Raw genomic sequence first — 22,389 nt, 5'->3', positions numbered from 1 at the left:
AATGGGAGAAAATATCACGACAGCTAAACAAAGGACAATCTAGCTATGCGTCAGCTGAATATATACATCACACACTACGAAGCGAACTTGGTAAGATTAATGCAAGTAACAAACAAAAAATGTGCCTTTGTGATTAATGCATGTGTATGATGATGTTGCTATTTCTCTTGCAGGGTAGCACTGACTGCTTGCTGCTGATTACCACTGAGGCTGGGAAGCACGATTAACAAAAGCTAAACTAAAAACTAAAACTAGATGTGAAAAAATCATTTTTGTTAGTTAGCTGGTTATTTAAAATAATAAGAAAAATTTGACTTTCACCAAAACAGGAAAACTAACTGAAACAATTTTGTGAATTAAAAAAAAATTATTAAAATAAAATGAAAGCATAGACAAAATATCCTGATTTCTAGTGTTTGCTACTTTGCCAAAAAAAATAAGTCAATATTAAAAGCCGCCTGCTGAGGCCTTTATGGTGGTGTTTATTGAGACTTTGGATTACTATAAGACTGTGAATCTGCTATTTTCAAAAGGTTCAGTGTTTTTATTCTAATACCTGGAATCATTTTCCTAAATCTTGCCTCTGACACATGCCCTCCCATACATTATTAATTAATAAAGACTAAAGCTAAGACTGAAACTAATAAAAACTAAACTAAAACTAAACATTTTCAAACAATAAACCAAAAAAAACAACAACCCCAAAATACTCTGGTAACTCACTGAAACTAGCCTAAATTAAAAGCAAAAAGTCAAAATGAAACAACCAAAAACTAATTACAAAATACAAAACTATGACAACTTCTTGGTAGTAGTGTGGCCCATGACACATAAGAAAACACCAACATATAGAAAAAAGGTTGCAAAAGCACAAAATAAATAATAAACAAAAGAAAAAGAAAAAAACAGAAGTGTTTCTGGGGACACATTAATGTGACAGACCAGCTGTGACAGAAGCGACAGAGACCAAAACATGTGACGAACTGCTGGAGGATTCACCGGCGCTGTGAGGGAGATGTAAGGTAATGTGTTTTTTAATTGCATCATTCATCTAATACTGTAGTTACATGTTTGCTATTAACCTTTTCCTGTTAGCTTCTTACATTCTGGTTGGTTTGTCACCCTAAAAACACTTTTGTTGTGTTGGGTCAACTTTCGTGTGTTTTTTTCTATTTCTGTTGTTCTGTTGCAGAAAGAAGAGCCTCAATAATTATTAAAAGGTGCTTCAAGATCTAGATATGAGTAGTTTTTAACTAACATAATAATCTCTAAATGTTCCTTCTATCTGCAAACTCGGCGTGGAACCAGCTGCAAAAGAAACTAACTCTAAGCAGCTGGTCTCAATAAATAAATTTAAGGTGATGTGGATTTGGATGAGCACTGTTTGTTTTATGTATGTGTGTAAGACTAATATGTCTTCTTGTGGGTGTTGTTCTGGAACCACTGTTCACTCTCATGTCCATTTTTGCTGGGAAACTCAAACATCTTATGTCCAGATTAAACAAAGCGTAAATTAAATTAATTAAAGTTTTTTTTTCCAAAAAAGCCCATAAATCCGCCCTCTCTGGCCTGGTTGCCACAGGTGTGTGACCTCAGGTGGAAACATTGCAGCTGGAAAATTGTTCAAATATGATGTAATTGCTACATTTCTGCAGATAGCTCAAAGCAAAAATAAACCTTAACCTCCATCACATGTATTCTGATATCCAGATAAACATGAAAGCAGAATGGCTAAACCACTGCCTGTAGCTGTGGATTTTCAACATTAATTTCAGTTGTCTTTTCAAACGGAACACATGGTTTATTTAATCTTTATTAGTTACAGCGGAAGAAAAAGGGCTCCGACTTACACTTGGATCATTAAAAACGACTCCACAGTGACAAATTCACCACGTAAAATATTTACACCGAGCTTACATGTAAGTTTAGATGACTCCACCACGACCCCGTCGTAAATCAAACACGCTCCACCACACGCACACGGGACGTACAGTTTGTCAAATGAAAGTGCGCGCACATCTGTCAGCGCTTAAGCTCGCACATGCAAAAACTTAAATTGCTTCGTTGTCTGCGGTCTCGGGGGCGAGTTTAACATCAACCTTGACGGTTTCTCAGAAGCAGCTCGGTGCAGAGGTTGCAAAGGGTCGACTTATGGGTGAAAAAGGGAGGTATTTTTAGGTTGTTTGTTTAGGTAATCTACTTGTAGCTCCCAGACGACAGGCTGTCTGGGGCCTCAAAACACCTTCTATTGTGCATGTGTGTGCACATGAGGTGTGTGTGTAGCCCTGGGAATGCTGCGCTGCCATTGTGTCTCTGCACTGGGGGACACGTTTTTGATGCTCTGGATGTGTGTGTGTGTGAGTGCACACATACACACACACACACACAGGTTACATAAAAACTGTCCCGGGTCACTGGCTCTTCAACAGCTCATGTCAGCCCAGTGACGGCCTGCTGGTCTCCACCGCGACTGTCCCTGCCCTGCCCTTTGACCTCACCTGGTGTCACTCAGGCCTCATCAGACCACTTTCCCCCTCTCTCTGTCTCTCTCTCCTCTTGAAACAGAAACGAGGTCACTGCCATCATAGAAATGACACCTCCCATCCTGAGCCTCCCCCCAGTTTGAAACTGTGTTGACTCCTGCTCATGCTGCATGCCTTGACATGATGTGTGTACACTCCTAAGCTGGCAGCGTATATGTGTGTCCAACAGCTGGATGCATACGCTACCTTGCCTAACCCCCAGAATAGTTAAACCTAGCCTTGTGGGCAGAGTGGAGAGGGTGTGTGTGGGGTGAAGGGCGTGCAGGGTTTGTAACAGGAGCCTCGGGTTAATGGCTGCTGCTCTGACAAGGTTACTCTGCTAATGTGTTTTAGCCTTTAGCTTTGATGTGACAGCAGACACACATGCACAAGGATGATATTGGAGGGGGCAAACAAAGGGATATGAGGTAAAATGCACAGCGTGCTTTGAAGTAAGTGTGTGGGCACCACCGCGGTCGAGTTTCTGTGTCGTGTTTTTCACATTCCTCTAACTCTTTACATTCTTCCAACACAAGCATATCTACAGCTCTCTCTGCCTTTCCTTATCTCTTCTTATCGTTGCGATTTATCACCTCTTAAGTTGACGTTCTGCACTTATCAGCTTTGCTGATTGTGAAAGCAAAGAAAAGCGCTCATAACTTCCTTTATTCTCCCGCTTAATGCCGTCAATAATCAAGCTCCAACCTCCAGGCCTGAAAAGTAAAGCCAAGAAGAGTAAAGCCAAAACCTGCAATTCCTAATGTGGCCACTTGAGGCTGAACCAATGCCCATAGATGCCAATGGAAGAATGCTCTAAAAGAAAATCCCAACATGGTGGCAGCCGAAATGCTTAAGCTGAGGTTTCAAAAAGCAGAATCCAAAAATGAAGAAATGCCCTGGTGGCTTGGTCTGTCTGTTACTATATACAGTCTATGATTTCAGCACACTAAAACCCAATACTAATGTAAACACAACATATCAGGACATATAGCTTTGGTTTGAAATTTTTTTCCTTTTTAAAAAAAAAAACACAGCAGAAGCTGCTTTTATTGAGGAGGTTAGCTCTGGTGTCTTTCCAACTCAATGCACTCTTTAAAGGGTCAGTTCACTCATGCTCCCTGTAGGCCCAATGAAAACGGTTCAAGATCAGGTGAATCAAGTCTACAATACACACAGCTGATATTGACTGTAATATCTACCGCAGCTGCCAGAGGTCATGACATGACTACACTACGCTTGTTCAAAGAGGGATCACCACCCATACCCCCTCCCCACTTCACCTTTCACATCTCCAGCCATTTATCAGGCCACTAGGAATCAATTCATCTTGCTTTTTCTTTTATTGTCACACACACACACACACACACACACACACACACACACACACACACACACACACACACACACACACACACACATTCCTTCTGTCAAATAAAGTCACTTTTTGGTGCCCTTGTTTGATTTCAATCGCTGTCTTTTCTCTTAAGCTTGATCCTATCTGTCTGCCTCGCTTTCTCTCCCTTCCTCTTTTTTTCTTCCAGCGATACAAGTCTTCAAGGGAACACGTTACTTTTTTTTTCTTTCCCCTTCTAGCAGTATTTGAAAACTCACTAGATATCAGGAAGGATCAAGGTTTCTAATCCCAGAGATGTGCCCTGCCACGGACATACCTCAGCCTCTGGCTGGAGATCAGCAACTTTGGGTCCACCGGCGCAGCAAGAGCTCCACATCCCCAAATTACATTTCAGCTCTCCTGCACAGAGGTTACACCTCAGAGGCAAGCCCACGGTGTGTTTGATACACATGTACGTTGCCATATTTGTGTGCATACCCATCTCAGCAATGTGTCAGCCACCTGTTCTCAAAATTCTGGGGTGAAATCAAAACTGTAGACGGCAAAAAACGTGTTAACAAAGGTAAGAAAGAAAGCTTTGCTTTTCTTGGAGAAACTGGTGTCACACATTGAATAGAAATATAAAGCTACAGCTAACAGACAGTGAGCTTTGCAGACCTTGAGGATACAGCACATGGGCTAATGTAGTTGTAGGCTGTTTTTTCACCGGAATCATCAACTGTACAAAAATAACAGACGTAGACATGACCGACTGGTTTGTGGACTAACAATCTGAAAGTTTTGTATTTGGTCAATGGTCTATATTTGGTCTATATTGTAAGGTAAAGACCTACAGAGAAATGCAGAGAAAACCCCAACAAGATGGCAGACAGACACAGATACCGGCTAACTGAAACATATAAAATCCAAATTTTCTCACATTAACAAAAAAAAAAAAAATCTGACTTCACTGACAGCCTGTTTACACAAATAACCACATGGTTTTTGGTTATCATCCCATATCCCATATAATAACTATTACAACACATGCACCAAAAAGCACCAACAGCAAAACAATTCTGTTCAGTTATTCAAGCTAGTGAACATGAGGTCTAGCAGAGAGCTCACAGCCACAGCTACTTACGTCACCATTAATCTGGCATAACTTTAAGACTTCTTGTTTTTTGTACTGAGTTGAAAACACGTTCATTTGCAGTGTAAAGATGGGAATTCTAACATGGGAAGCTTCCAACAATGACTTGCATTTTTAGCCAGCCTTGAGTGTCATTACAAGCATTTGACACTTGTGTATTTCTTCATTTTTCAGCCGCAGACCTTGCAGGGACTGACTGCAGTGTAAAGGCAAAGAGAATACTCTCCTTGTTCATCATCTACAGTACAGATGTAGCTACGGTCCATTGGTGTGGCAATGTGGATAGCTCTAAATATGGCACTACATATGAGCTTCAACCATTATTAGAACAGAGGCGGTACTCGTCAGAGCAGTTTTACATTTACTTCATGGTTCCAACAGGCAGGAAATCAACATGCTAGAGCTGAATTCTGTTAGAAGTGTCAATTTAAGCAGTCAAACATATGTTTTAAGTTTTAAAAAAATAAACTTTACTATTTATTGTTGGCCCTACATGTCTTAATTTCTGCACTTAAGCCTGTGTTGTAAATGCAACCTGTAAGTTGTAACCAGCTTCTCTGTTTAAGCTTTCTCATTACCAAAAAACAAGCCATAACCTAATGCACCGACTCCTCCGCTGAAGCACCGATTCACACGCAGGCGAGCGTAATGTCAGTTTAGGCTCTCCAAACTCATCTTCCATTGTTTAAGATGAAGGAGGCTTTGGATGCCCAGAATACTTCCTCCCACTTCACATCTTTAATCTGTTTTCCTTGCAACAATCTGCATGTAGTCTTTTATTCTAATCACACATTCTAAGTGTGTGTGTGTGTGTTTTTCCAGGGAGAATGAAGCACTGTGCCACTTCCTCCTATGCTGTGATTAGAAAAGGGGGATCTCGGCTCATTAGAATGGGCACTGCATCCAGTCTCAGGGCCCATCAGATTACACAGCCGCCCTTTATTGCAAGGCTTTTTGTCATAACCCCTAACTGATTGCTACGGAGCTGCCTTTGATTTGGCCACTGAACTCTTTGCCCTCTGAGGAAAAAAAAAGGATGATGACGAAAGAGAAGAAAAAGACCACCTAGATACTATTGGATGGTGCTGGATTGTGTGTGTGGTGGGAAGGGGGGGTGGGGGGGGATCTTAAGTTGGAAATCAGCAGGAGAAAGAGAGAGGGAGAGATAAAACATTTCAAGGTGTTTGCAATCAGCCTCCCATTGTCAGATACTGAAGGAGAGCCGGCCGTTCATCTGAGGGGCTGCTGAGCTGCTTTGTCTGCAGGCAGAGATCGCGCACTGCGATTCGGGATGTTAATAGAAGTTTCTGATACAGCATGTGATACGCCTGCTGAGACAGATGCACTGAATAAACACGGGCCAGATAACGGTTCAGACACACACACATTTACTCCGCGTCCGTCTGCGCTGGTGATCACTAACACACTGCCCCAGATCGAAGGGATTTCCGTGCGATGGTGAACCGACAGATGAAGTGCAAAAAAAAAAAGAAAGGCAAGGTTGCCAGACTGGAACTAAATCTCTTTCCACTTCACTCCCTCCCGTGTTTTTTGCCTCCTTTTCTCCCTCCCTGTCTCCTCATCTCGGATCTCCTCTGCTGTTCTTGGCGAGTGAGGTCCGCTCTGCCTCTCTTTCAGCACAAAGAAGGTGGCAGAGGCCCTCGTTCTCTTTCATAACCACTCTCTCTCTCTCCATCTCCAAAACAGTTCACCCATGCCCACTTGATGGCTGTCCACTTCTCCCTCTCCGTCGGCCTTTCTCTGCCTATACATCCATCCATCTCCCTCCACAAACGCCACCTCTTCTCTCCGTCTGCCTGCCAGCTCGGGGAGAAAACAGGGCTTTTTTTAGGGAGGGGGGGGGGGGGGGGGGGGGGGGGGGTAAGGAAAATCTGAAAAGTGAGCGAAGGAGAAAGAAAAGGGCAAAGGAGCAAGAGGGAGAGTGTGCAGGAAAAAAGGAGGGAGAAGAAGGGGAACAGCCTGAGGAATGGGGGAATGGCAGAGATGCATGGGGGGTGGAGGGGTGGGCGTGAAAGGACTGCAGGGTTGTGTTGGTAGAGAGCTGGGGTATTGATTCAGGGCCTTTTGACATGCTAATTTGCTTGCTGACTGCTTTAATCGCTCCCTCTTCCCATCGCGGGCTTCAAAGAGAGGATGCTTTTCAAAGAGGAGAGGAGAGGAGAGGAGAGGAGAGGAGAGGAGAGGAGAGGAGAGGAGAGGAGAGGAGAGGAGAGGAGAGGAGAAATGTTATCATCCTCATGGCCCATATGTTGTTAATGCCAGCTGACAACCATGTAAGCTGCACTGTTACAAACATAGTGTACTTAAGAAAAGTAGTGTGTCTTCACAATATCGAGTGTATTTCAATGAAATTAAAATGAGCTGAAGGCTTAAATGCTCCATTATAGGTTGAAAAAGCAGATCATTACAAAAAACGGATTATTCAAAAGTTTAAAGCAGGTCCAAGTTCATCAACAGTTGCTGTACAGTGTTAGAGATTTGTGGCCTTAATAGGGAAGCAACGGTATATTCTGTACTCTGTGGATCATTCGTTCCCACTGTGTACCACAGTGTCCAACCAAAAACAGAAGTCCCCAAATTTCCCTAATTAATTTAGCTAAAACAACACCTGTCATTTTTTCCAGTGTGGCTAAACTACCTAATGAAAAACCTAAACAAAGCATCGAATGGAGCCGATTTGACACTTGTTGCTTTTTCAGTCAGACCCACTGTAATCAAAGAAAGATTTCCGTCTGCAGTAACTTGTCTTTGGCAGGAGTGCTCTGTCATGGGAGAGCGGCAGCAAGACAAAAAGCACAGAACAGAGCAAGCCCTGACGATAACAGATATGACACAGATTGAAGCAGCATGACAGGAGGAAGTGGATTGTGAATCTGCTTGCAGATGTGCAGCAGGAGGCTAAAGCAGGATAAAGAGTGGGCTCATAGAGAGTCTGGCCGAAGATATGTGTAGAATGTATTGAGCAGTCAGCTGATGTGGGTTAGCACTGAGATCAGCTGATCTGCCCCCCTGGTAGCTACTTTCCTTTTCATAAAGCTTATAGTTGGGGCTGGATCAGGTGACCCTGAATCCTCCCTTAGTAATAGACTTCTGAGGGCTTCCCATAATGCACTGAGTGTTTCTTCTTCTCTCAACTTTTTTCACCTTAGTGTAATATACACCACTCTGCATTTGATCATTAATTATTATTAATCTCTGGCTCTCTTCCACAGTGTGTCTTTGTCCTGTCGCAGCAGAAGTCCACCACTTTCCGGGAGATTTCTTGGTGACAGTGGGAAGGGAGTTTTTCCTTCCCACTGTCACCAAGTGCTTGCCCTAAGGGACTCAACTGATTGTTGGGGTTTTCTCTGTATAATTGTAGGGTCTTTACTTACAGTATAAAGCCCTTGAGGTAAGTGTTGTTTTGATTTGGTACTGTATAAATAAAAACTGAATGGAGTTTGAATTGCTTGACCTAGTGCTGCGCTCGATTTAAATCTATTCAAAACACTTATATCAATCTGATTCCAATGACAACAACATTTAGTGCGCCTTTAAATAATTTTTTCAGAAAACAGTCCTGGTGATTTATTGAATCCTTTAGCTCATTTTAAATATAGTTACTAGATCTCTCTTCCAGCTGGTGTTAGAAACAGAAATGAGGCCCAACTGTAAATTGTGACAGAGGAGCTTAAGTTGCATAGAAAAAGAAAAAAAAGAAAGAAGGAAAAACATGGATAAACATGGATACTTGTAGCAGCATAGTCATACACCCTGAGGTGTAGCTGGCACTGTGGGAGTACTCCAGCTATCAACCCGGGTCATGCTTGATCACCGGTGGCTTCCCGCCTTAAACAGGGCACGACGAGAAGAAACAGAGAAGGGTGATGAGTGTCGAGCCATGAAGGGAACAAACACAGAGGCAGGACGGCCGCCTGAGCAGGAAAAGCATTTCAGCACCTCGACTAATGATGGCTGTATTACCACCAGCATCCCCGCCCCACCTCCCTCCTCCCCTTCTTTACCATTCAAGTAGAGGGAAGATTTGTGTGAGCTGAGAGGACTGCTTCTTTTTTTTTTAATCAGAAGAAAACAACAGCAGAATATTTAAAAATCCCTTAAGCAATTATTTTAGCAGGAACGAGGAAGAAGGGAGGAGGAGTTGAAGGATTCCTCGTGAGACATTTTGTCCTCTCTTTCTGCATCTGTTGTTCTTTGCTGCTCTCCGTTGGTAATAGCCTCCGTTCCTCGTCTCTATTCAGCGGCACAAAATGAGCCTCTCTGGTGGCAGCGAGAGTGATGAGTACATTCACCTCCATTCTGCTGCACTCTGCTCGGAGTGCGGGTCTGTGTGCGCACGAAATTAAAACTAAAGATTGTGAGTGCGCGCGTGCATGCGTCTCACTGCTTCGTCTATTTCCATGCATTTGCCTGGATATATAGAGTTTGTTTGCACGAGCATACGTGTGGCAAATGTTTATCCCAAGATGTAGATGACTGGGGTTTGTGCGCACGCTCTCGGGTGTCACTCGCGCATGTGTGTTCGCTGGGAGAGTGACGGGTGATGATGTTTGGTGTGCCGCCTCCCTCCCCACAGCGAAGGTAATCTCATTATTCAGCCCACTTCCTGCTGCTGCCACCAGAGACAGGCTGACAAACACTAACCACCTCGACGGCCGGAGCAGAGAGAAGAAAAGGGGGGTTAAAAGAAGAAGAGAAAAGGAGGAAAAAAAAGACAGCGTGAATGGGTGAAAATTGCTTACAGAAACTCGGCAGTAAAAATGGAGGGCTATGAAAGGAGAAAGAGACATATGAAAAGAGGAGGAACGCCTGTGAATAGCCGCTGAAGCAACAGGAAATCTGAAGAGACAGAAGACATGGAACAGAAAGAAAAAAAAAAGACAACCAAAAGGAAGATGCAAATGCTTAATTTGTGTATATGTAGAAGAGAAGGAAGAAAGGGAGCAAAACAGGGGTTGGAGGAGTGGTGGTGGGGGGAGAGTTTGTGGATTTAAAGTCACCCGGGACCGGCGGGCTAAATAGAATTACGTGGTGAATTTAGAATGATGCTCCCAAGCGCATATTTAACACTGTCAACAGAGGGAGGGATAGAATGGGAGACCTAGATACACACACGCACACACACACACACACACACACACACACACACATATAATGAACGGAGCACAGGAGAGAAACTTCATCCGTAAAACCTCTTAATCCAATACCAATGAGAGTTTCCAGCTCAGCAAAGACTGCTGAAGCAAAAATGCTCCGATCGCACACCGACATCACAATCGGGTCCTGAACACACACACGTGCACAAGCAGGATTTAAAGAGGACACAAATGCACAGATGGAATTTAAAGTGGATTTTACCATGCATTTGCTTATTTTCTGTCTTTTATATGCTGTTACATTAGTGGATGCTCATATTAAACATGGTACAAGTTTTGATTATTCAATTTGATCCAATTCAATTTGATTTACATAGCGCCAAATCACCACAGCAATCGCCTCAAGTTGCTTTATGTTGTGTGGTAAAGACCCTATAATAATACTAAATGATGTGATCAGTGTTTCAGACAGTTTTTCCTACTTTTGGCTCTGTGTGATGTCACATGCAAGATGCATCCAAGCAGGGTTTTGGGGCGATATTACATGTTTGTATTTAAACCTAAATACAAAAAAATAAGGGGTTAGGGTCTTTGGAAAGTAGTGATTATGGTCAGAGTAAGCCTCAGTTCATATAATGTCCTCTCATACACTTTGACAGTTTAAAACATGCAAGGCAGGGCCTTCTGTCTGATCTGTGGGACAGACCACACAGCTGATGAATCAGAATCACGTTAAAACTGGGTTTACAACAGAATTAGACTAAAGGTTGAACATTTAGTTTTGATAGTTAGGATTAGGATAAGGCTCTAGAGAAAGCTCACAAAGAAGTAGAAACTTGTTTGTGTTGTGATGAGAGGCAGTTATGAGTGAAAGCTTCACAGCTCAACTATGTGCAAGCATTCTGCAGTGTCAGAAGCATCTGTCAACTTCACACCTTAAACAAGCTACTCATCCCCAACAAACACACATGACAACAGAAGCAGCTTCGAGGGAAACAACTTAAAATCTGATTCATGAAAAAACAACTGCCAAAAACGTTATTTCGATCAATCTTCTAATCAAGAAAAAAGCGGGCAATTATCATTTCTCCATGATGATACACATGATGGGCCAAAGTGCCCACCAATCTCTTCTTTGCATTACCTCAGAGACACTCCCGCACTTCCAACAGCAGGGACTCCCTCACCAGATGAGGAGTGAGACAACAAGCTGACCCCCGCGCCCTCCCCACAGAGTGGGCGAGGTGGTTAACAGGGAACGAGATCCCAAACACAAACAGACAGTCCCCTCTCCTTAGATCAGGGGGCCCCTTGGCCCACAGTGCCCCGGTTGTCCCTCTTGCCTTGGCCCTGGCTATACACCCTAGTCACCCTAGGTCCACCTAAGGCACAGACACCCATACACACTCCCCCTACCACAGCTGTCAAAACCCTGACATCTTAATCAATCCTGGATCCCCAACCCTGTCATACACTGCAGTAAGATGGATGCGGAAGGGGATGACCCCTGACCTCTGCCAGGGGTAGAGAATACAAGTCCTACATCCCCTGTCAGCTCCCCCTCTAAATCCTTCTCCCCCTCAAACATCACCAGTCTCAGACGGCTCCGCTGCTGCCCCAAACAATGATGGAGGGGAGCCCATTCATCCTGGGCTGGGAACCAGGGGCCAGGGTGCCCTTGTAACCCTGCACGTACACAGGACAAGCACACACACACACCACTCACACAACTGCACCAAAGAAAACCTTTTAAACAAAAACAGTTTGAACTTTATCAAACCACCTCATAGGCTGACACTCTCATACACATTTTCAAAACAGCAAAACAATACTGAAAAAAAAAACCACACCTTAACTCATGTTTCCTTTAATTTCACCCTTACCACAAAGAAACCCCAAACCTCTGCGTAAGTCTGTTTGTCAACACGGGCATAGAAAAGCGGAGGCCCTCCCCCCCAGAGCCTGTCACATGGGGAAATATTAACCAGCTCATCTGTGCACTTGAGGACCAGCACCTTTTAACCCACAAGTCCCTGACCCACAATCAAAATAAAGCCAACACATGTTATCCAGCTGAAAGTGAAATTTAGAAAGAGAGTAGAACTGTAGGTAAAAGTGAATAGAGTGGGCGTACTGGCACTGTAAACTTAAACAAACTCAAGCAGATGCAGTGATATGGGGACTAAATGGATATATTGGCTTGAGCAACAGTGCTGGTGCCAAGCTGGCAAACACTACAATACTGCATTAGTCACATAAAATCAAAGCTTCCAAGTCCTTTGTTGCCTTCTATGATGACTATAACAGCTATTTATCTCAACGAGAATTAAAGGGAAGAGATAAGAAGTCATTTCCAATGATGCAACAAAATGGAAGTTATGGTATACAATATGAGATCAGGGTTCTCATACTGAGTCATAAGAGGTTGTTGTGGTAAACTGATTGCAGATTTCTCTCTCTCTGCTTCTCTAAAACTGACTCTGGATATAGAAACCTGGCTGGAGCCATCTGAACCCCGAGGAGGTGGCAACACTCCAGGAGAATTCTTACTGATCGTACAGTGCGCTCAACAAATAAACTCTGAACTATACACACAAACCTCCATCTGTGACTACTTGAACCCCTTTGCCTTTCCCCCACCCCCGAGCAGCCAGTGGTAGCCCTAAATCACCAGACCTGTTTGTCATGCAATTAGTCCTCCGAGATAAAGGCTGCCTCGTAAATTAGGAGAGGTGTAGTAGTCCGCCCCCCTGTTAATCACCCGTGCCCAGCCTCTGACCCCTCACTGCTGCGGCCCACTGCTTTCTGTGTGATGTTGGTGGGTGGTGACGACCGGGGTTTACCAATAAACTTTCCTGGCAGAACTGGCATCCGCTCATCTGGCCAGCTTACAAGTGTGCCCCCAGCTTGGCAAAAGACTGATCAACAAAACAGCTGCTGAATCCTACTAGATGTTATTAACATCACAGTACTGTATACCATAAGCCACAGACCACTGGGTGCAATGAAACAAGGGAGTTAAAGTGGGTCAGAGGCAATCAAAAATGCCATTTATGAAGAGCTTGGAAACTGACAGAAATTTGAAATGATCCATTGGTGGGTTTTTGATTGGCATTCCTAGGATCATTTTAAATTCACCAACAGGCTTCAAGCTCTATCATGATTGTGATTTTAAAAAGTCTGAAGGGGGAAGCACTCTGTGCTGACCTTAAAACCTCATCAAACTGCCTGGTATAGGATCACGGCAAGCCAAGAGTAGAATAATTGTCCACAAAGGGCTATTCCTCTCCTACCAAATAGAACTATTTCAGCCCCATCTCCCAGCTGTGTATTTTTACTCCTCTCATACCTGCTTGGAATTATAAACCCTTTTCTCTCTCTCCTTCTCTTCCTCTAAAGCTGTCTATCTCTTTTCCACAGCTTGGGGCTCTATTGGGAATGAGAGAAAGAACAGTTAGGGGGGGTGAAAGACACAGCGTTAGTGCAAACCAGTTGGGGCACTAGTCTCCTCTCTCCGTGTCACCAATTCTCCTGGGATGCATCCCACTGCACAACACCTCCCAGTGGGCCCACTAATTACTCCATTTACAGTCATCTCCGCTTCTATCACCCAACTAAACACTGGAGAGAAGGCTGTAGAGAGCTAGGGAGCAAGGAGATAAAAACATCCAACGGAGAGGGAAGAACAAAGAGAACAAAACACACGAGATAAAGACAAAAAGACAGAGACAGGATATTGTAAGGGTGGGACGGACTGGAGGAGAGGGGGGACGGTGGTCTATAAATCGAGAAAGGAGCCAAAAAAATGCCATAGACAAATATCAGTTCCTTACCTTGACATTCTGAATTGCGCTCCTCGTATCCAGGGTTGCACAGACAGTTCCCAATGGGCACCAACCACTCGCCGTCTGCCCCGCAGTACATCTTGGGCACCTCCTTCTCCTCTGAGTTATCCACGCATGAACCACGAACTTCCACAAGTGAAGAAGTATCAGCTCCAGTGATAGTATCTGGAAACTGGGCCAAATTACGCACGGCTAAAGGACATTTCTTATAGAAGACCCTGACAGAAACAAGTGCAATGCACGCCCCAACATCCTGGAAAGCCAAATAGAAACCCTTGCGGTTCAGGGCTCCCACATCCCGGACTTCTGTGTTCAACTTCATGATACGATCGCCAATGTCCACCTGAGTGAAGCTCTCATCTGCAGCGATGGTATCGATCTTGCCGAACTGGTTCTCTCGGATGTAGCGCTCTTTGTCGTTGTTGGACTCGTAGTAGTAAAGGTTGAAGGTTTCCTTGCAGGTTCCCATGACACCCGGGAGACTATTGCAGTCTCGGAGAGTGAACTTAATCTCAATGTAGACTCGCTGGGCACCTCCTCTGGGGATCCAGTCAGTGCGGAGCCAGTTGTTTTGATTGGGTTCCATGACATTGCACACCTGGTACGTCCGAATGGGGATGTTCTTTTCATCCATAATACTCACTTCCTCCCACTGGGGAAAGGAAACAAATAATAAAATGTTAAAATCAGAATCAGAGAGACTTTATTAATCCCAGAGGGAAATTCTTAAACTTTATTCATCTCCACCAGGTCACCAGTGACTGGTTTAGAGTTAGTTTCAAATCTACCCCTTTATATGGAATTTTCCTGTATGTAGCTTTCCCAAATTAAAAGTGTTCAACAGAGGGCCAAATGCATAGAAGAGCTAATTGGAAAAGTTAGATCTTCCAGTTTAAACTGTGCTTGTTCAGCAACCTAACCCTAAGTGGTTCCCTAATGACTGGGTGGATGACGAGAGTTTAAACTTTAAATCTGCTTGTGAAAATGGTATTTTCCAAACAGCAGCTAAAAGGAACCTGTAAAGAAAATTTGTTCAACATTAAGAACATCTAGAAAATGCCAGACATAAAAGCTCTCCTAACTGCCAATGTGTAATATGTAACCAATTAAGCACCAAGTACATATTACACGGTGCCAGTTTGCGCCAAGCAATACAGCGCAAAAGAGCATTTTGTTGGTTTAGCCAAGCAGAGCAGTTCATCGATGGCTTAAATTAATGCATATTTTATGAATGACACCTAATAGAGTTGTGCAAAGATATTAATATTTATTGCTTCTCCTCCACTATGAAGGAAATATGTGATTAGGTCTCTGGCTCAGCAATGCCTACAGTTCAATTACTTGGTGAGCTGTACACAAAATCTTCGTCTCACACACACAAACACACACCTAGGCATTAGAAGATTGCTAATGATCTAATGTGCGCCTGCTCTACATCTGCATACATGATTGGCACTGATGTCAGTATGAGCTTGCGCGGGGGGTGCACAGATTACCCGGTGTGGTCTGACTTATTTTTTACCCAGGGAGAATGTTTGTTCAACTCGTAATAAAGTTTCTCTCTCTACACGGCACCATTGAGGAAACGCAAGTATTTCTCGAGAGCCTCGGAGCAGCCCGCTGCCTCTGATTTTTTTTTTTACCGTGTGTTTTAAATAGAGCCTTTGACTGAGCTGGGCTGTAAACAAGAGCAGACAAGCTTTTGGCCGTTGTCGTTTCAGCCATTTAGAAAACTGCACAAAAAAGAAAAAAAAATTGAAACATGTGAGTCAGGCTGCCAGATTTTACTTGACGCCTTATCATAAACAATCTGGATTTAAGCCTTATTTCCCCAAAGCAGAGTGGTACGATAATGCTAAACATAGCTGTGGCTGTAGGATTTAGAAAAATGTCTATCATTTCCCTCCTGCTCTCTGGCTTCAGCCCCGCTTTTGTTGTGGAAATCAAGCACCGCTGAGATAACGCTGCACCTTTCCCCCCGCCGATAGCAAGAAAGAGGGAGAATAAGGCCAATTGGTCATAATGAGAGGGTGAATGCAGGCTTTGCGCGGCTGCCGGGACCCTGTCAATCACTTGCTTGTGATAAAATGGCTGAGGGGAGGACCGGAGCGCAGCACCGATCAAGTTCATTTAGAGAGGCCGACAACAGAGCTCGCAACAGATGCACAAGATGAGATCCTGCTCCCCTGGGTTCATATTCATTAGCTGACATGGCGGTTGCTAATTTGTATTCATTTTCATAAAACATTAAAAGGCTTAATTGTGGTTTTCATCACATTTGTGCAAGCAGGACAACTGGAAGAAGTGACTTCTGACTGACGATCACTAACCTTCTGTCGTTTGAGTGACCCTGACCTCTAAGCTTTGACGATTTGTGATTTTAAAATTTATTTATTTATTTATTGGCCTTTGAAATTTGTTTTTTCCCCCCAGGTTTGGACAATCAGAGGACAAAAAATGAATATTTTATCTAAAACATCAAAACCTACTTTTTTATTTATAAAAGGCTAGTTAGGGTGAGGGTTAGTTCCCAGCATGCATCTGAATACATATTTACCTGTTTCTATACAGTCACGTTTAGGCTAGGTTAAGGCATTGCATGTGCCTTACGTTTAACTAAAATCTAACACTTGTGGCCATCGTGGGGCCCTCTGCGGCCCCTGTTCTTTCTCGTACCAGATCCACTGTAGCCCAATTAGAACCACCAGAGATCACACATTCTGTCGATCCTATTCCCCGTTGCTTTGTAGCTGGTCATACTGCAGGCAAGAGCTGAACCCCACTGCACTTTCCCCCCCTCATTCATCCATTCCAGAGGACCCTCTCTCAGCTGCCAAGTTCCTCTCCCTCTCCCTCTCGCTTTCGCTTCGACTCAATGGTGGAAAGGGATATAAAGTTTCTCCACAAAGGCCGATTCAATCCACGGTCTATTCAGGAAACCCGACGCCCGCTGGAGTATCGGTCCCCACATCTGACCATTACAGAGTGGTTGGAGAGGAGGGGAGCAGAAGAGAAAGAGGAACAGGGCTTGTGAGGTTACTGGGGTGCTTACACACCTCATGGTTCTCAAAGCAGCTTCCTGAACCCGATGTGGGTCTCGAGGTGGGTTACAGGTGGCCTCTATATAAGATAAAAAATGAATTTATTCATTTTTTTGTGAAATGATCTAATCCTGAGCCCAGATGCACACAAACACACACACACACCAACACACACGCAATACAACAACAAAGATATTCCCATAAAATGCTCTCCAGGACAGAATCTTATCAAAGGGGGCTGTGTATCTATTTGGCGGATCACTCTACAGCTCCTGCCAACAATGGATATCATCTCTCTATTTTTTCCCAATAGGGGACCATGCGTCCTAACAAGGGGACACTTCTTTGCAGCACTTACCCCTCCTTCTGTCGGGTTGGAGACCCATCCCAGCTCCCCCTGTACAGCTCTGGAGTCCAATAACGTGACTGGAAAACAAGAATGAGAGAAGTGAGCATGCAGTCTCAGACCGTCCACACAACATCAGCACTGGCATATAATCCAATTAGGCCTTACACTCTGAGGAGGAGAAATGGCTTCCTTTTTTTTAAATGATTAAAGCAAACACACACACACACACACAAAGCTTTAAAGCGATTTATGTAGTTGAGGAAATCTTCTCATGATGATGGTTCAGGAGTAAAAACTGTGGGCCAGCAAGTGTTACAAAGATGTACATGTGAAGGCTTTGTTCTGCGTAATTCCTTGCTGTGCCTAAGAGATGTGGTTTGATTGATTTTCGTTAAGCAAAGGGATCTTCTATCAACGACAAACGCGTTTCCCCCGGAGCCTTTCACATCGTGATTTTATCGGTTGCTCACCGTCGGCTTTACGCGTTTGACTGAATCCTCGTGCGTAAACTTAAAATAAAAATTTAAAAAAAAGAAAAAGCATTTTATAAAAGGGGAAAAAACACAGTGACAGACAGAAAACCGAACACAATACTTTCTCCAAAAAAGTAAAACATCACGCACAAGAAAAATTCACGCATATATTTATAATTTAAAAAGGGATCAAATTTATTTTATATTTGCGGTCCTTTAAATTTTCTTTTAAATTCCCACTGAAAGGAAAAAAGCTTAATCAGCTGCATGTGTTGTAAATAAATAAATAATTAAATAAAAAACCGAGCACGTAAGCACATGAAATACATCATCGTGCACAATGAAGACTCATTTTAAATTTGAATCTTTTGAGTCCCAACTAAACGGCGCTCGGGGTTTCTAACTGTGGACTTGTTGTGTCGGACAGCTTTGCTGTGCCGAGCAGAACAGACGCACACCAAAGAGTCCGTCAGAGAACAGACGTGCAACTAATGGGCTCGTCTTTAATAAAATAAAGTATTGATTTTATTAGTGTTTACAGTAGAAAGTGGGTTTGAGCCTCATCTGTAGCGGACCTAACACGCGGCGCTCCGGGACTCGAGCAGGCGACTGCAGCCCCGAAGACCTCCGAGCGCATGTTTTGAATGAGATACACCACACTTCATTTAAATAGTTCTCGTTTTAACACTTGATCCTTTTTAAGTAAACGTGTATCTGACACATCATCGGCAAAAAATCTTGAATGAATCGACGACAAATATTTTGTTGTGTCGGCGTCAATGTAATGCGCCAGGCAGGAAAGCTAAACTTTTAGAATTTATTCGGATTTTTTCCCCTAAATGACGAAGTGACAGCAGGAGACATCGCTGCGGATGCTTCTGAAAATGATGGATTAAGAGCTGCTTTGTCAGTCGGATGTGTGGTTTGCGAGTCTCCAAACTGACTCGTATATTCATTTGGTTTCTCTTTTTCGACACATGTTTGTGCGAAGTGCTTTTTAAAATTGTATTTATTTATTTTTTTTGGGGGGGGGGGAGCAGATGTCTCCTTCACTGTCCTACAGAAAACAGCACGTATTGCTGGAGGGGAGAGGGGGCAAAAGTATCAGTACTCCCAGGCTTTCCGCTGCTGGCACGATCCAAGTCCGACCCAAAACAACGGATGCGCGCTCGGTCAGGCACTTCTCACTCCAGTTTCGCTCGCATAAAAGCTCCGCAGAAGCCGCTGAGTGCGTAAAGGTGACCCAACTCGTCGCGGCTCCACGCACTCGCAACTACTGGGGCTCGGCGAAGTGAGCCTCCGCGGCGCAAAAGCCGCACAGACGCGGGGGAGCGGGGATGAAGTCCCGCCGCAGTTAATTTTCCTCCCAGCGACCTTACCTTCATTTGGGGGATATATCCGTGACGAAGAAAGAGATGTAGAAATCCCAGAAATAAGAAAAGTGGCCGTGAACAAAATCCCTGCCATGAGTGCCATTTGTGTCGGTGCTGCGTTTTTTCCCCTCTCCTCTTTTTCTTTCGGTGCTCTTCTCCCAGGTCCTGCTGTCTCTCTCTCTCACTCTCTCACACACACACTCTCACTCACTCCCTCGCTCTCTCCTCTCTCTCTCCCAGTGGAATATGGGTCTGAAGCGGACAGAGGGGGAAGAGAAACGCACTGAGCGCTCCACAGCCAGGAGGCGGGTCCACTCCGTGCGCTCTGACGCGGACTCCGTCAATCCATATAGGAAACGAGAAGAACTGGGGGTGGGAAGAGAAGAGACGGGGGGAAATAATCATTAACTACCCCCCAACACACACACACTCACACAAATAGGCACACACCTCTGCACACACCAAACAGTGGTCACTACAGTTCAGACGCATGAGACTGGGAATCATAGCGCACATTTGTCCAACTCACACTGACTGTGAGCTACAAGATACAATCTGCCTGGTGTGTGTGTGTGTTTGGGGTTTAGAAAAAGCAACACCTTAACTAACTGTAGAAAGCGCTCCTGAACTCTCCAGTATGGGAGTGAAATGCACTGCGTCAGTCTCAGTCCTTCGCGCTCGCAGCACTCTCACTGTGCTGATAGTTCGGCTCCAGGTGAGTCCGAGGTGAGCGAGCCGCACCGGACCAAGGTCGCCACCTAGCGGACAACTCGACGCCTGTTCTCCAAAAGAATGAAAGGGGGAAAAATTGGATTAAAGAGCAAGTGTGAGCATGACCTCCCCTAACATTACACAGAATTGCACTTTGTAAAATTGACAATGCACGTTTCAGGATGGGTGGCGAGCTTGTATTGGATTATTGTCACTTGCTGTTATTCTGATATTATCACGGCTTTATGGGTATTTACGATGAAACCTATAGGCACAGTGCAGCGTGAGAGAGGCAGACCTGGTTGTCTGTTGAGCTCCTGCTGCTGCTGCAAAAAAGCAAAAAGCAAATGGTTGTTACCCCTGCAGTTTTTCTTGAAACAAAGGCGGCATTGTTCACATCTGAGAAAAGCCAGCTGTGTCCACGTTTAAGATTTTGCCCAGGGTGCTCTCACTCATCTTTGTCCTCCTACACAGGTCTTTCTACTGCTCCCGTGAGATGCGCCCATTGCTGTGGCTGACAGGCGGCCTCTCAACGATCTGCAGAGAAGACTGTCACTGTGTGGGCAGATTAGGGCTTTCTGCATCACCACACACTGCGGCCGGTGACTGCAGCCAGGCTTCCGCAAACCACGACCGGCACCCTTTGAATGTTGTGTCTCCTTTGGAGTGAAATGTGGCCTTTTCACAGATTACGAAGGCAGTGATTCAGCATGCCCTCTGCCTTCATTGTCCTTGGGCTTGTCATTGTATCCCTATCAGCTGTATGGCTGCCTGTTCTTTCTGGGGGTTGGAAAGTCAAAACAGAATTTTTCACGAAGATCAGAAAAGTATTCCAGCGCTGTGTGCAAACTGCTGTTTTAAAAATCCAAAATGCACCTGCATGCATTTTGGATTTAGACTGCTTCATTCACAGCCCAGGTTGCAAAGGCGAGCCAGCAAGGGCGAGAGCCATTAGAAACTTTCCTCACTCTCAGCAGGTGTGTGAATGCCTTTTTTTCTGGTTGTTAGTTTTTTCTCGTTTCATACATATATGAATGTGTCTGTGTGGATATATTGCCAAGCGCACCAGCTCTTATCTGCTTTTGTAGCTGTCACACCAAACTGAAGCTTCCAAACCGTGGCTATGATATGTTTATATGTGCCCATACAAGGAAACATCCAGGAGTTCCCTCACAGTGGTGATCTCATGGCAAATAGACTTGCCTTTGTCTTGAGTGATTCAACAGACATACTGTGGCTTTGTTTTCCCCCTCATAGATGCCAATAAAAAAAAAAGAAAGACATATAGAGTGTTTTTGTGTCTCACATGCTCTGAAAGGGCAGCTCTTGAGTCCTGATCTTGGATTGCAAAAAATGAGGCTGATTTAAGAAAAAGATGGAGAGATGAGTGTGTGGGTTTATGTTGTTCTCGTCGGCCCTGGACACTCTGTCTCATTGTGGCTTTATGGTCTTCCTAGTTTGTCCAGTGTAATGATGCAGACAAAGCATCTGGTGTCCACTGAAATTGGTCAAACAACCCAAAATATACATTATACCTCTTGTTCGTCAGTCAGATGTGGAGCCTGATCGGTGACTGGAGTGGTGCTTTTGATCTTCGTAGACCAACGGTGGCAAAGGTTTGAAGCAATGACGAGGGGCAGCAGTGGTGGTCGGGACAGGCTGCTAGTGGGCGGGTGGTGTCTCTTGTCTCCCTTTATTTGAGCGGCTGTGTTTTTGATTGATTACACTCCCATCGTTTCCTTTATGCTCCTGTCAGACTGGTGGTTTTCTTTTCTGGAGTTGAGGGAGGGTGGGTGGTGGTGGTGGTGAAGGGGGGGGGGGGGGTAACTCCCCCCCCCACACACACACACTACCACCACCACCCCTCTTTCTTCCCTCCACCAGCAAACTCCGCTTTCTCCAGATGGCATCTGCTGCCCACACATCTGCATTGTGTGCCAATCATGCACACCGACTCCAAATCTTTTGCTTGAGTTTGCACACACACACAAACACACTGATATGCTACAAAGTCCAGCTTTAACATTGTGTAAGTTTTGATTTTTAAGTTAAGGTGTACAGAATTCATAGCACACAACAGTAATTAAATTAAGTGAACATCATACCTCATGCAGTAACTAAAAACCATCCTGACAGACAATATTTCATGATTTAGTCCACAGGACTTATACAGCTCGAGGACAATGAAGCTATCTTCCAATAGTGGCTATATCATATCTCATCTCTATCTATACCTCATCCTGATGTGACACATACCGCAGTTTTGTCAGATCCCTGTGTGTGTGTCTCTCCATTATACACGATATGTCTATCGTCACCTCGAGGACCACCATATGGGCCACAGAGAGTTTTAACAGTCCTACAAACTCTGTGTAAGGGTAGTGAGTACTAGAAAGACTGGAGGTAAAATGAGTTGTGTTTTGAACCCTCAAAGTCAGCGTTATGGACACCACTAGTGTGACTTTTTAGGAA

At 44.3% G+C, this 22,389-nt stretch overlaps 1 protein-coding gene across 2 annotated transcripts in view; it reads right to left on the bottom strand.

Annotated features, from left to right (window-relative positions):
• Positions 1 to 19,516, bottom strand: part of epha4l (eph receptor A4, like) — a 60,704-nt gene extending 41,188 nt beyond the window's left edge. For both annotated transcript variants that reach the window (XM_004562817.3, XM_012922321.3), the window contains exons 1-3: positions 19,213 to 19,516; positions 17,370 to 17,437; positions 13,959 to 14,622 (exon numbers count right to left, since the gene is read on the bottom strand). In XM_004562817.3, coding sequence (XP_004562874.1) covers positions 13,959 to 14,622; positions 17,370 to 17,437; positions 19,213 to 19,309 — 829 coding nt within the window. In that variant the 5' untranslated portion in view covers positions 19,310 to 19,516. The remainder of the gene's footprint in view (positions 1 to 13,958; positions 14,623 to 17,369; positions 17,438 to 19,212) is intronic.
• Between the last annotated feature and the right edge of the window lie 2,873 nt (positions 19,517 to 22,389).

This window comes from Maylandia zebra, linkage group LG14 (genome assembly GCF_041146795.1).
Source record: "Maylandia zebra isolate NMK-2024a linkage group LG14, Mzebra_GT3a, whole genome shotgun sequence".
Lineage (NCBI taxonomy): Eukaryota > Metazoa > Chordata > Actinopteri > Cichliformes > Cichlidae > Maylandia > Maylandia zebra.
This window is presented reverse-complemented; position numbering and strand designations above follow the sequence as displayed.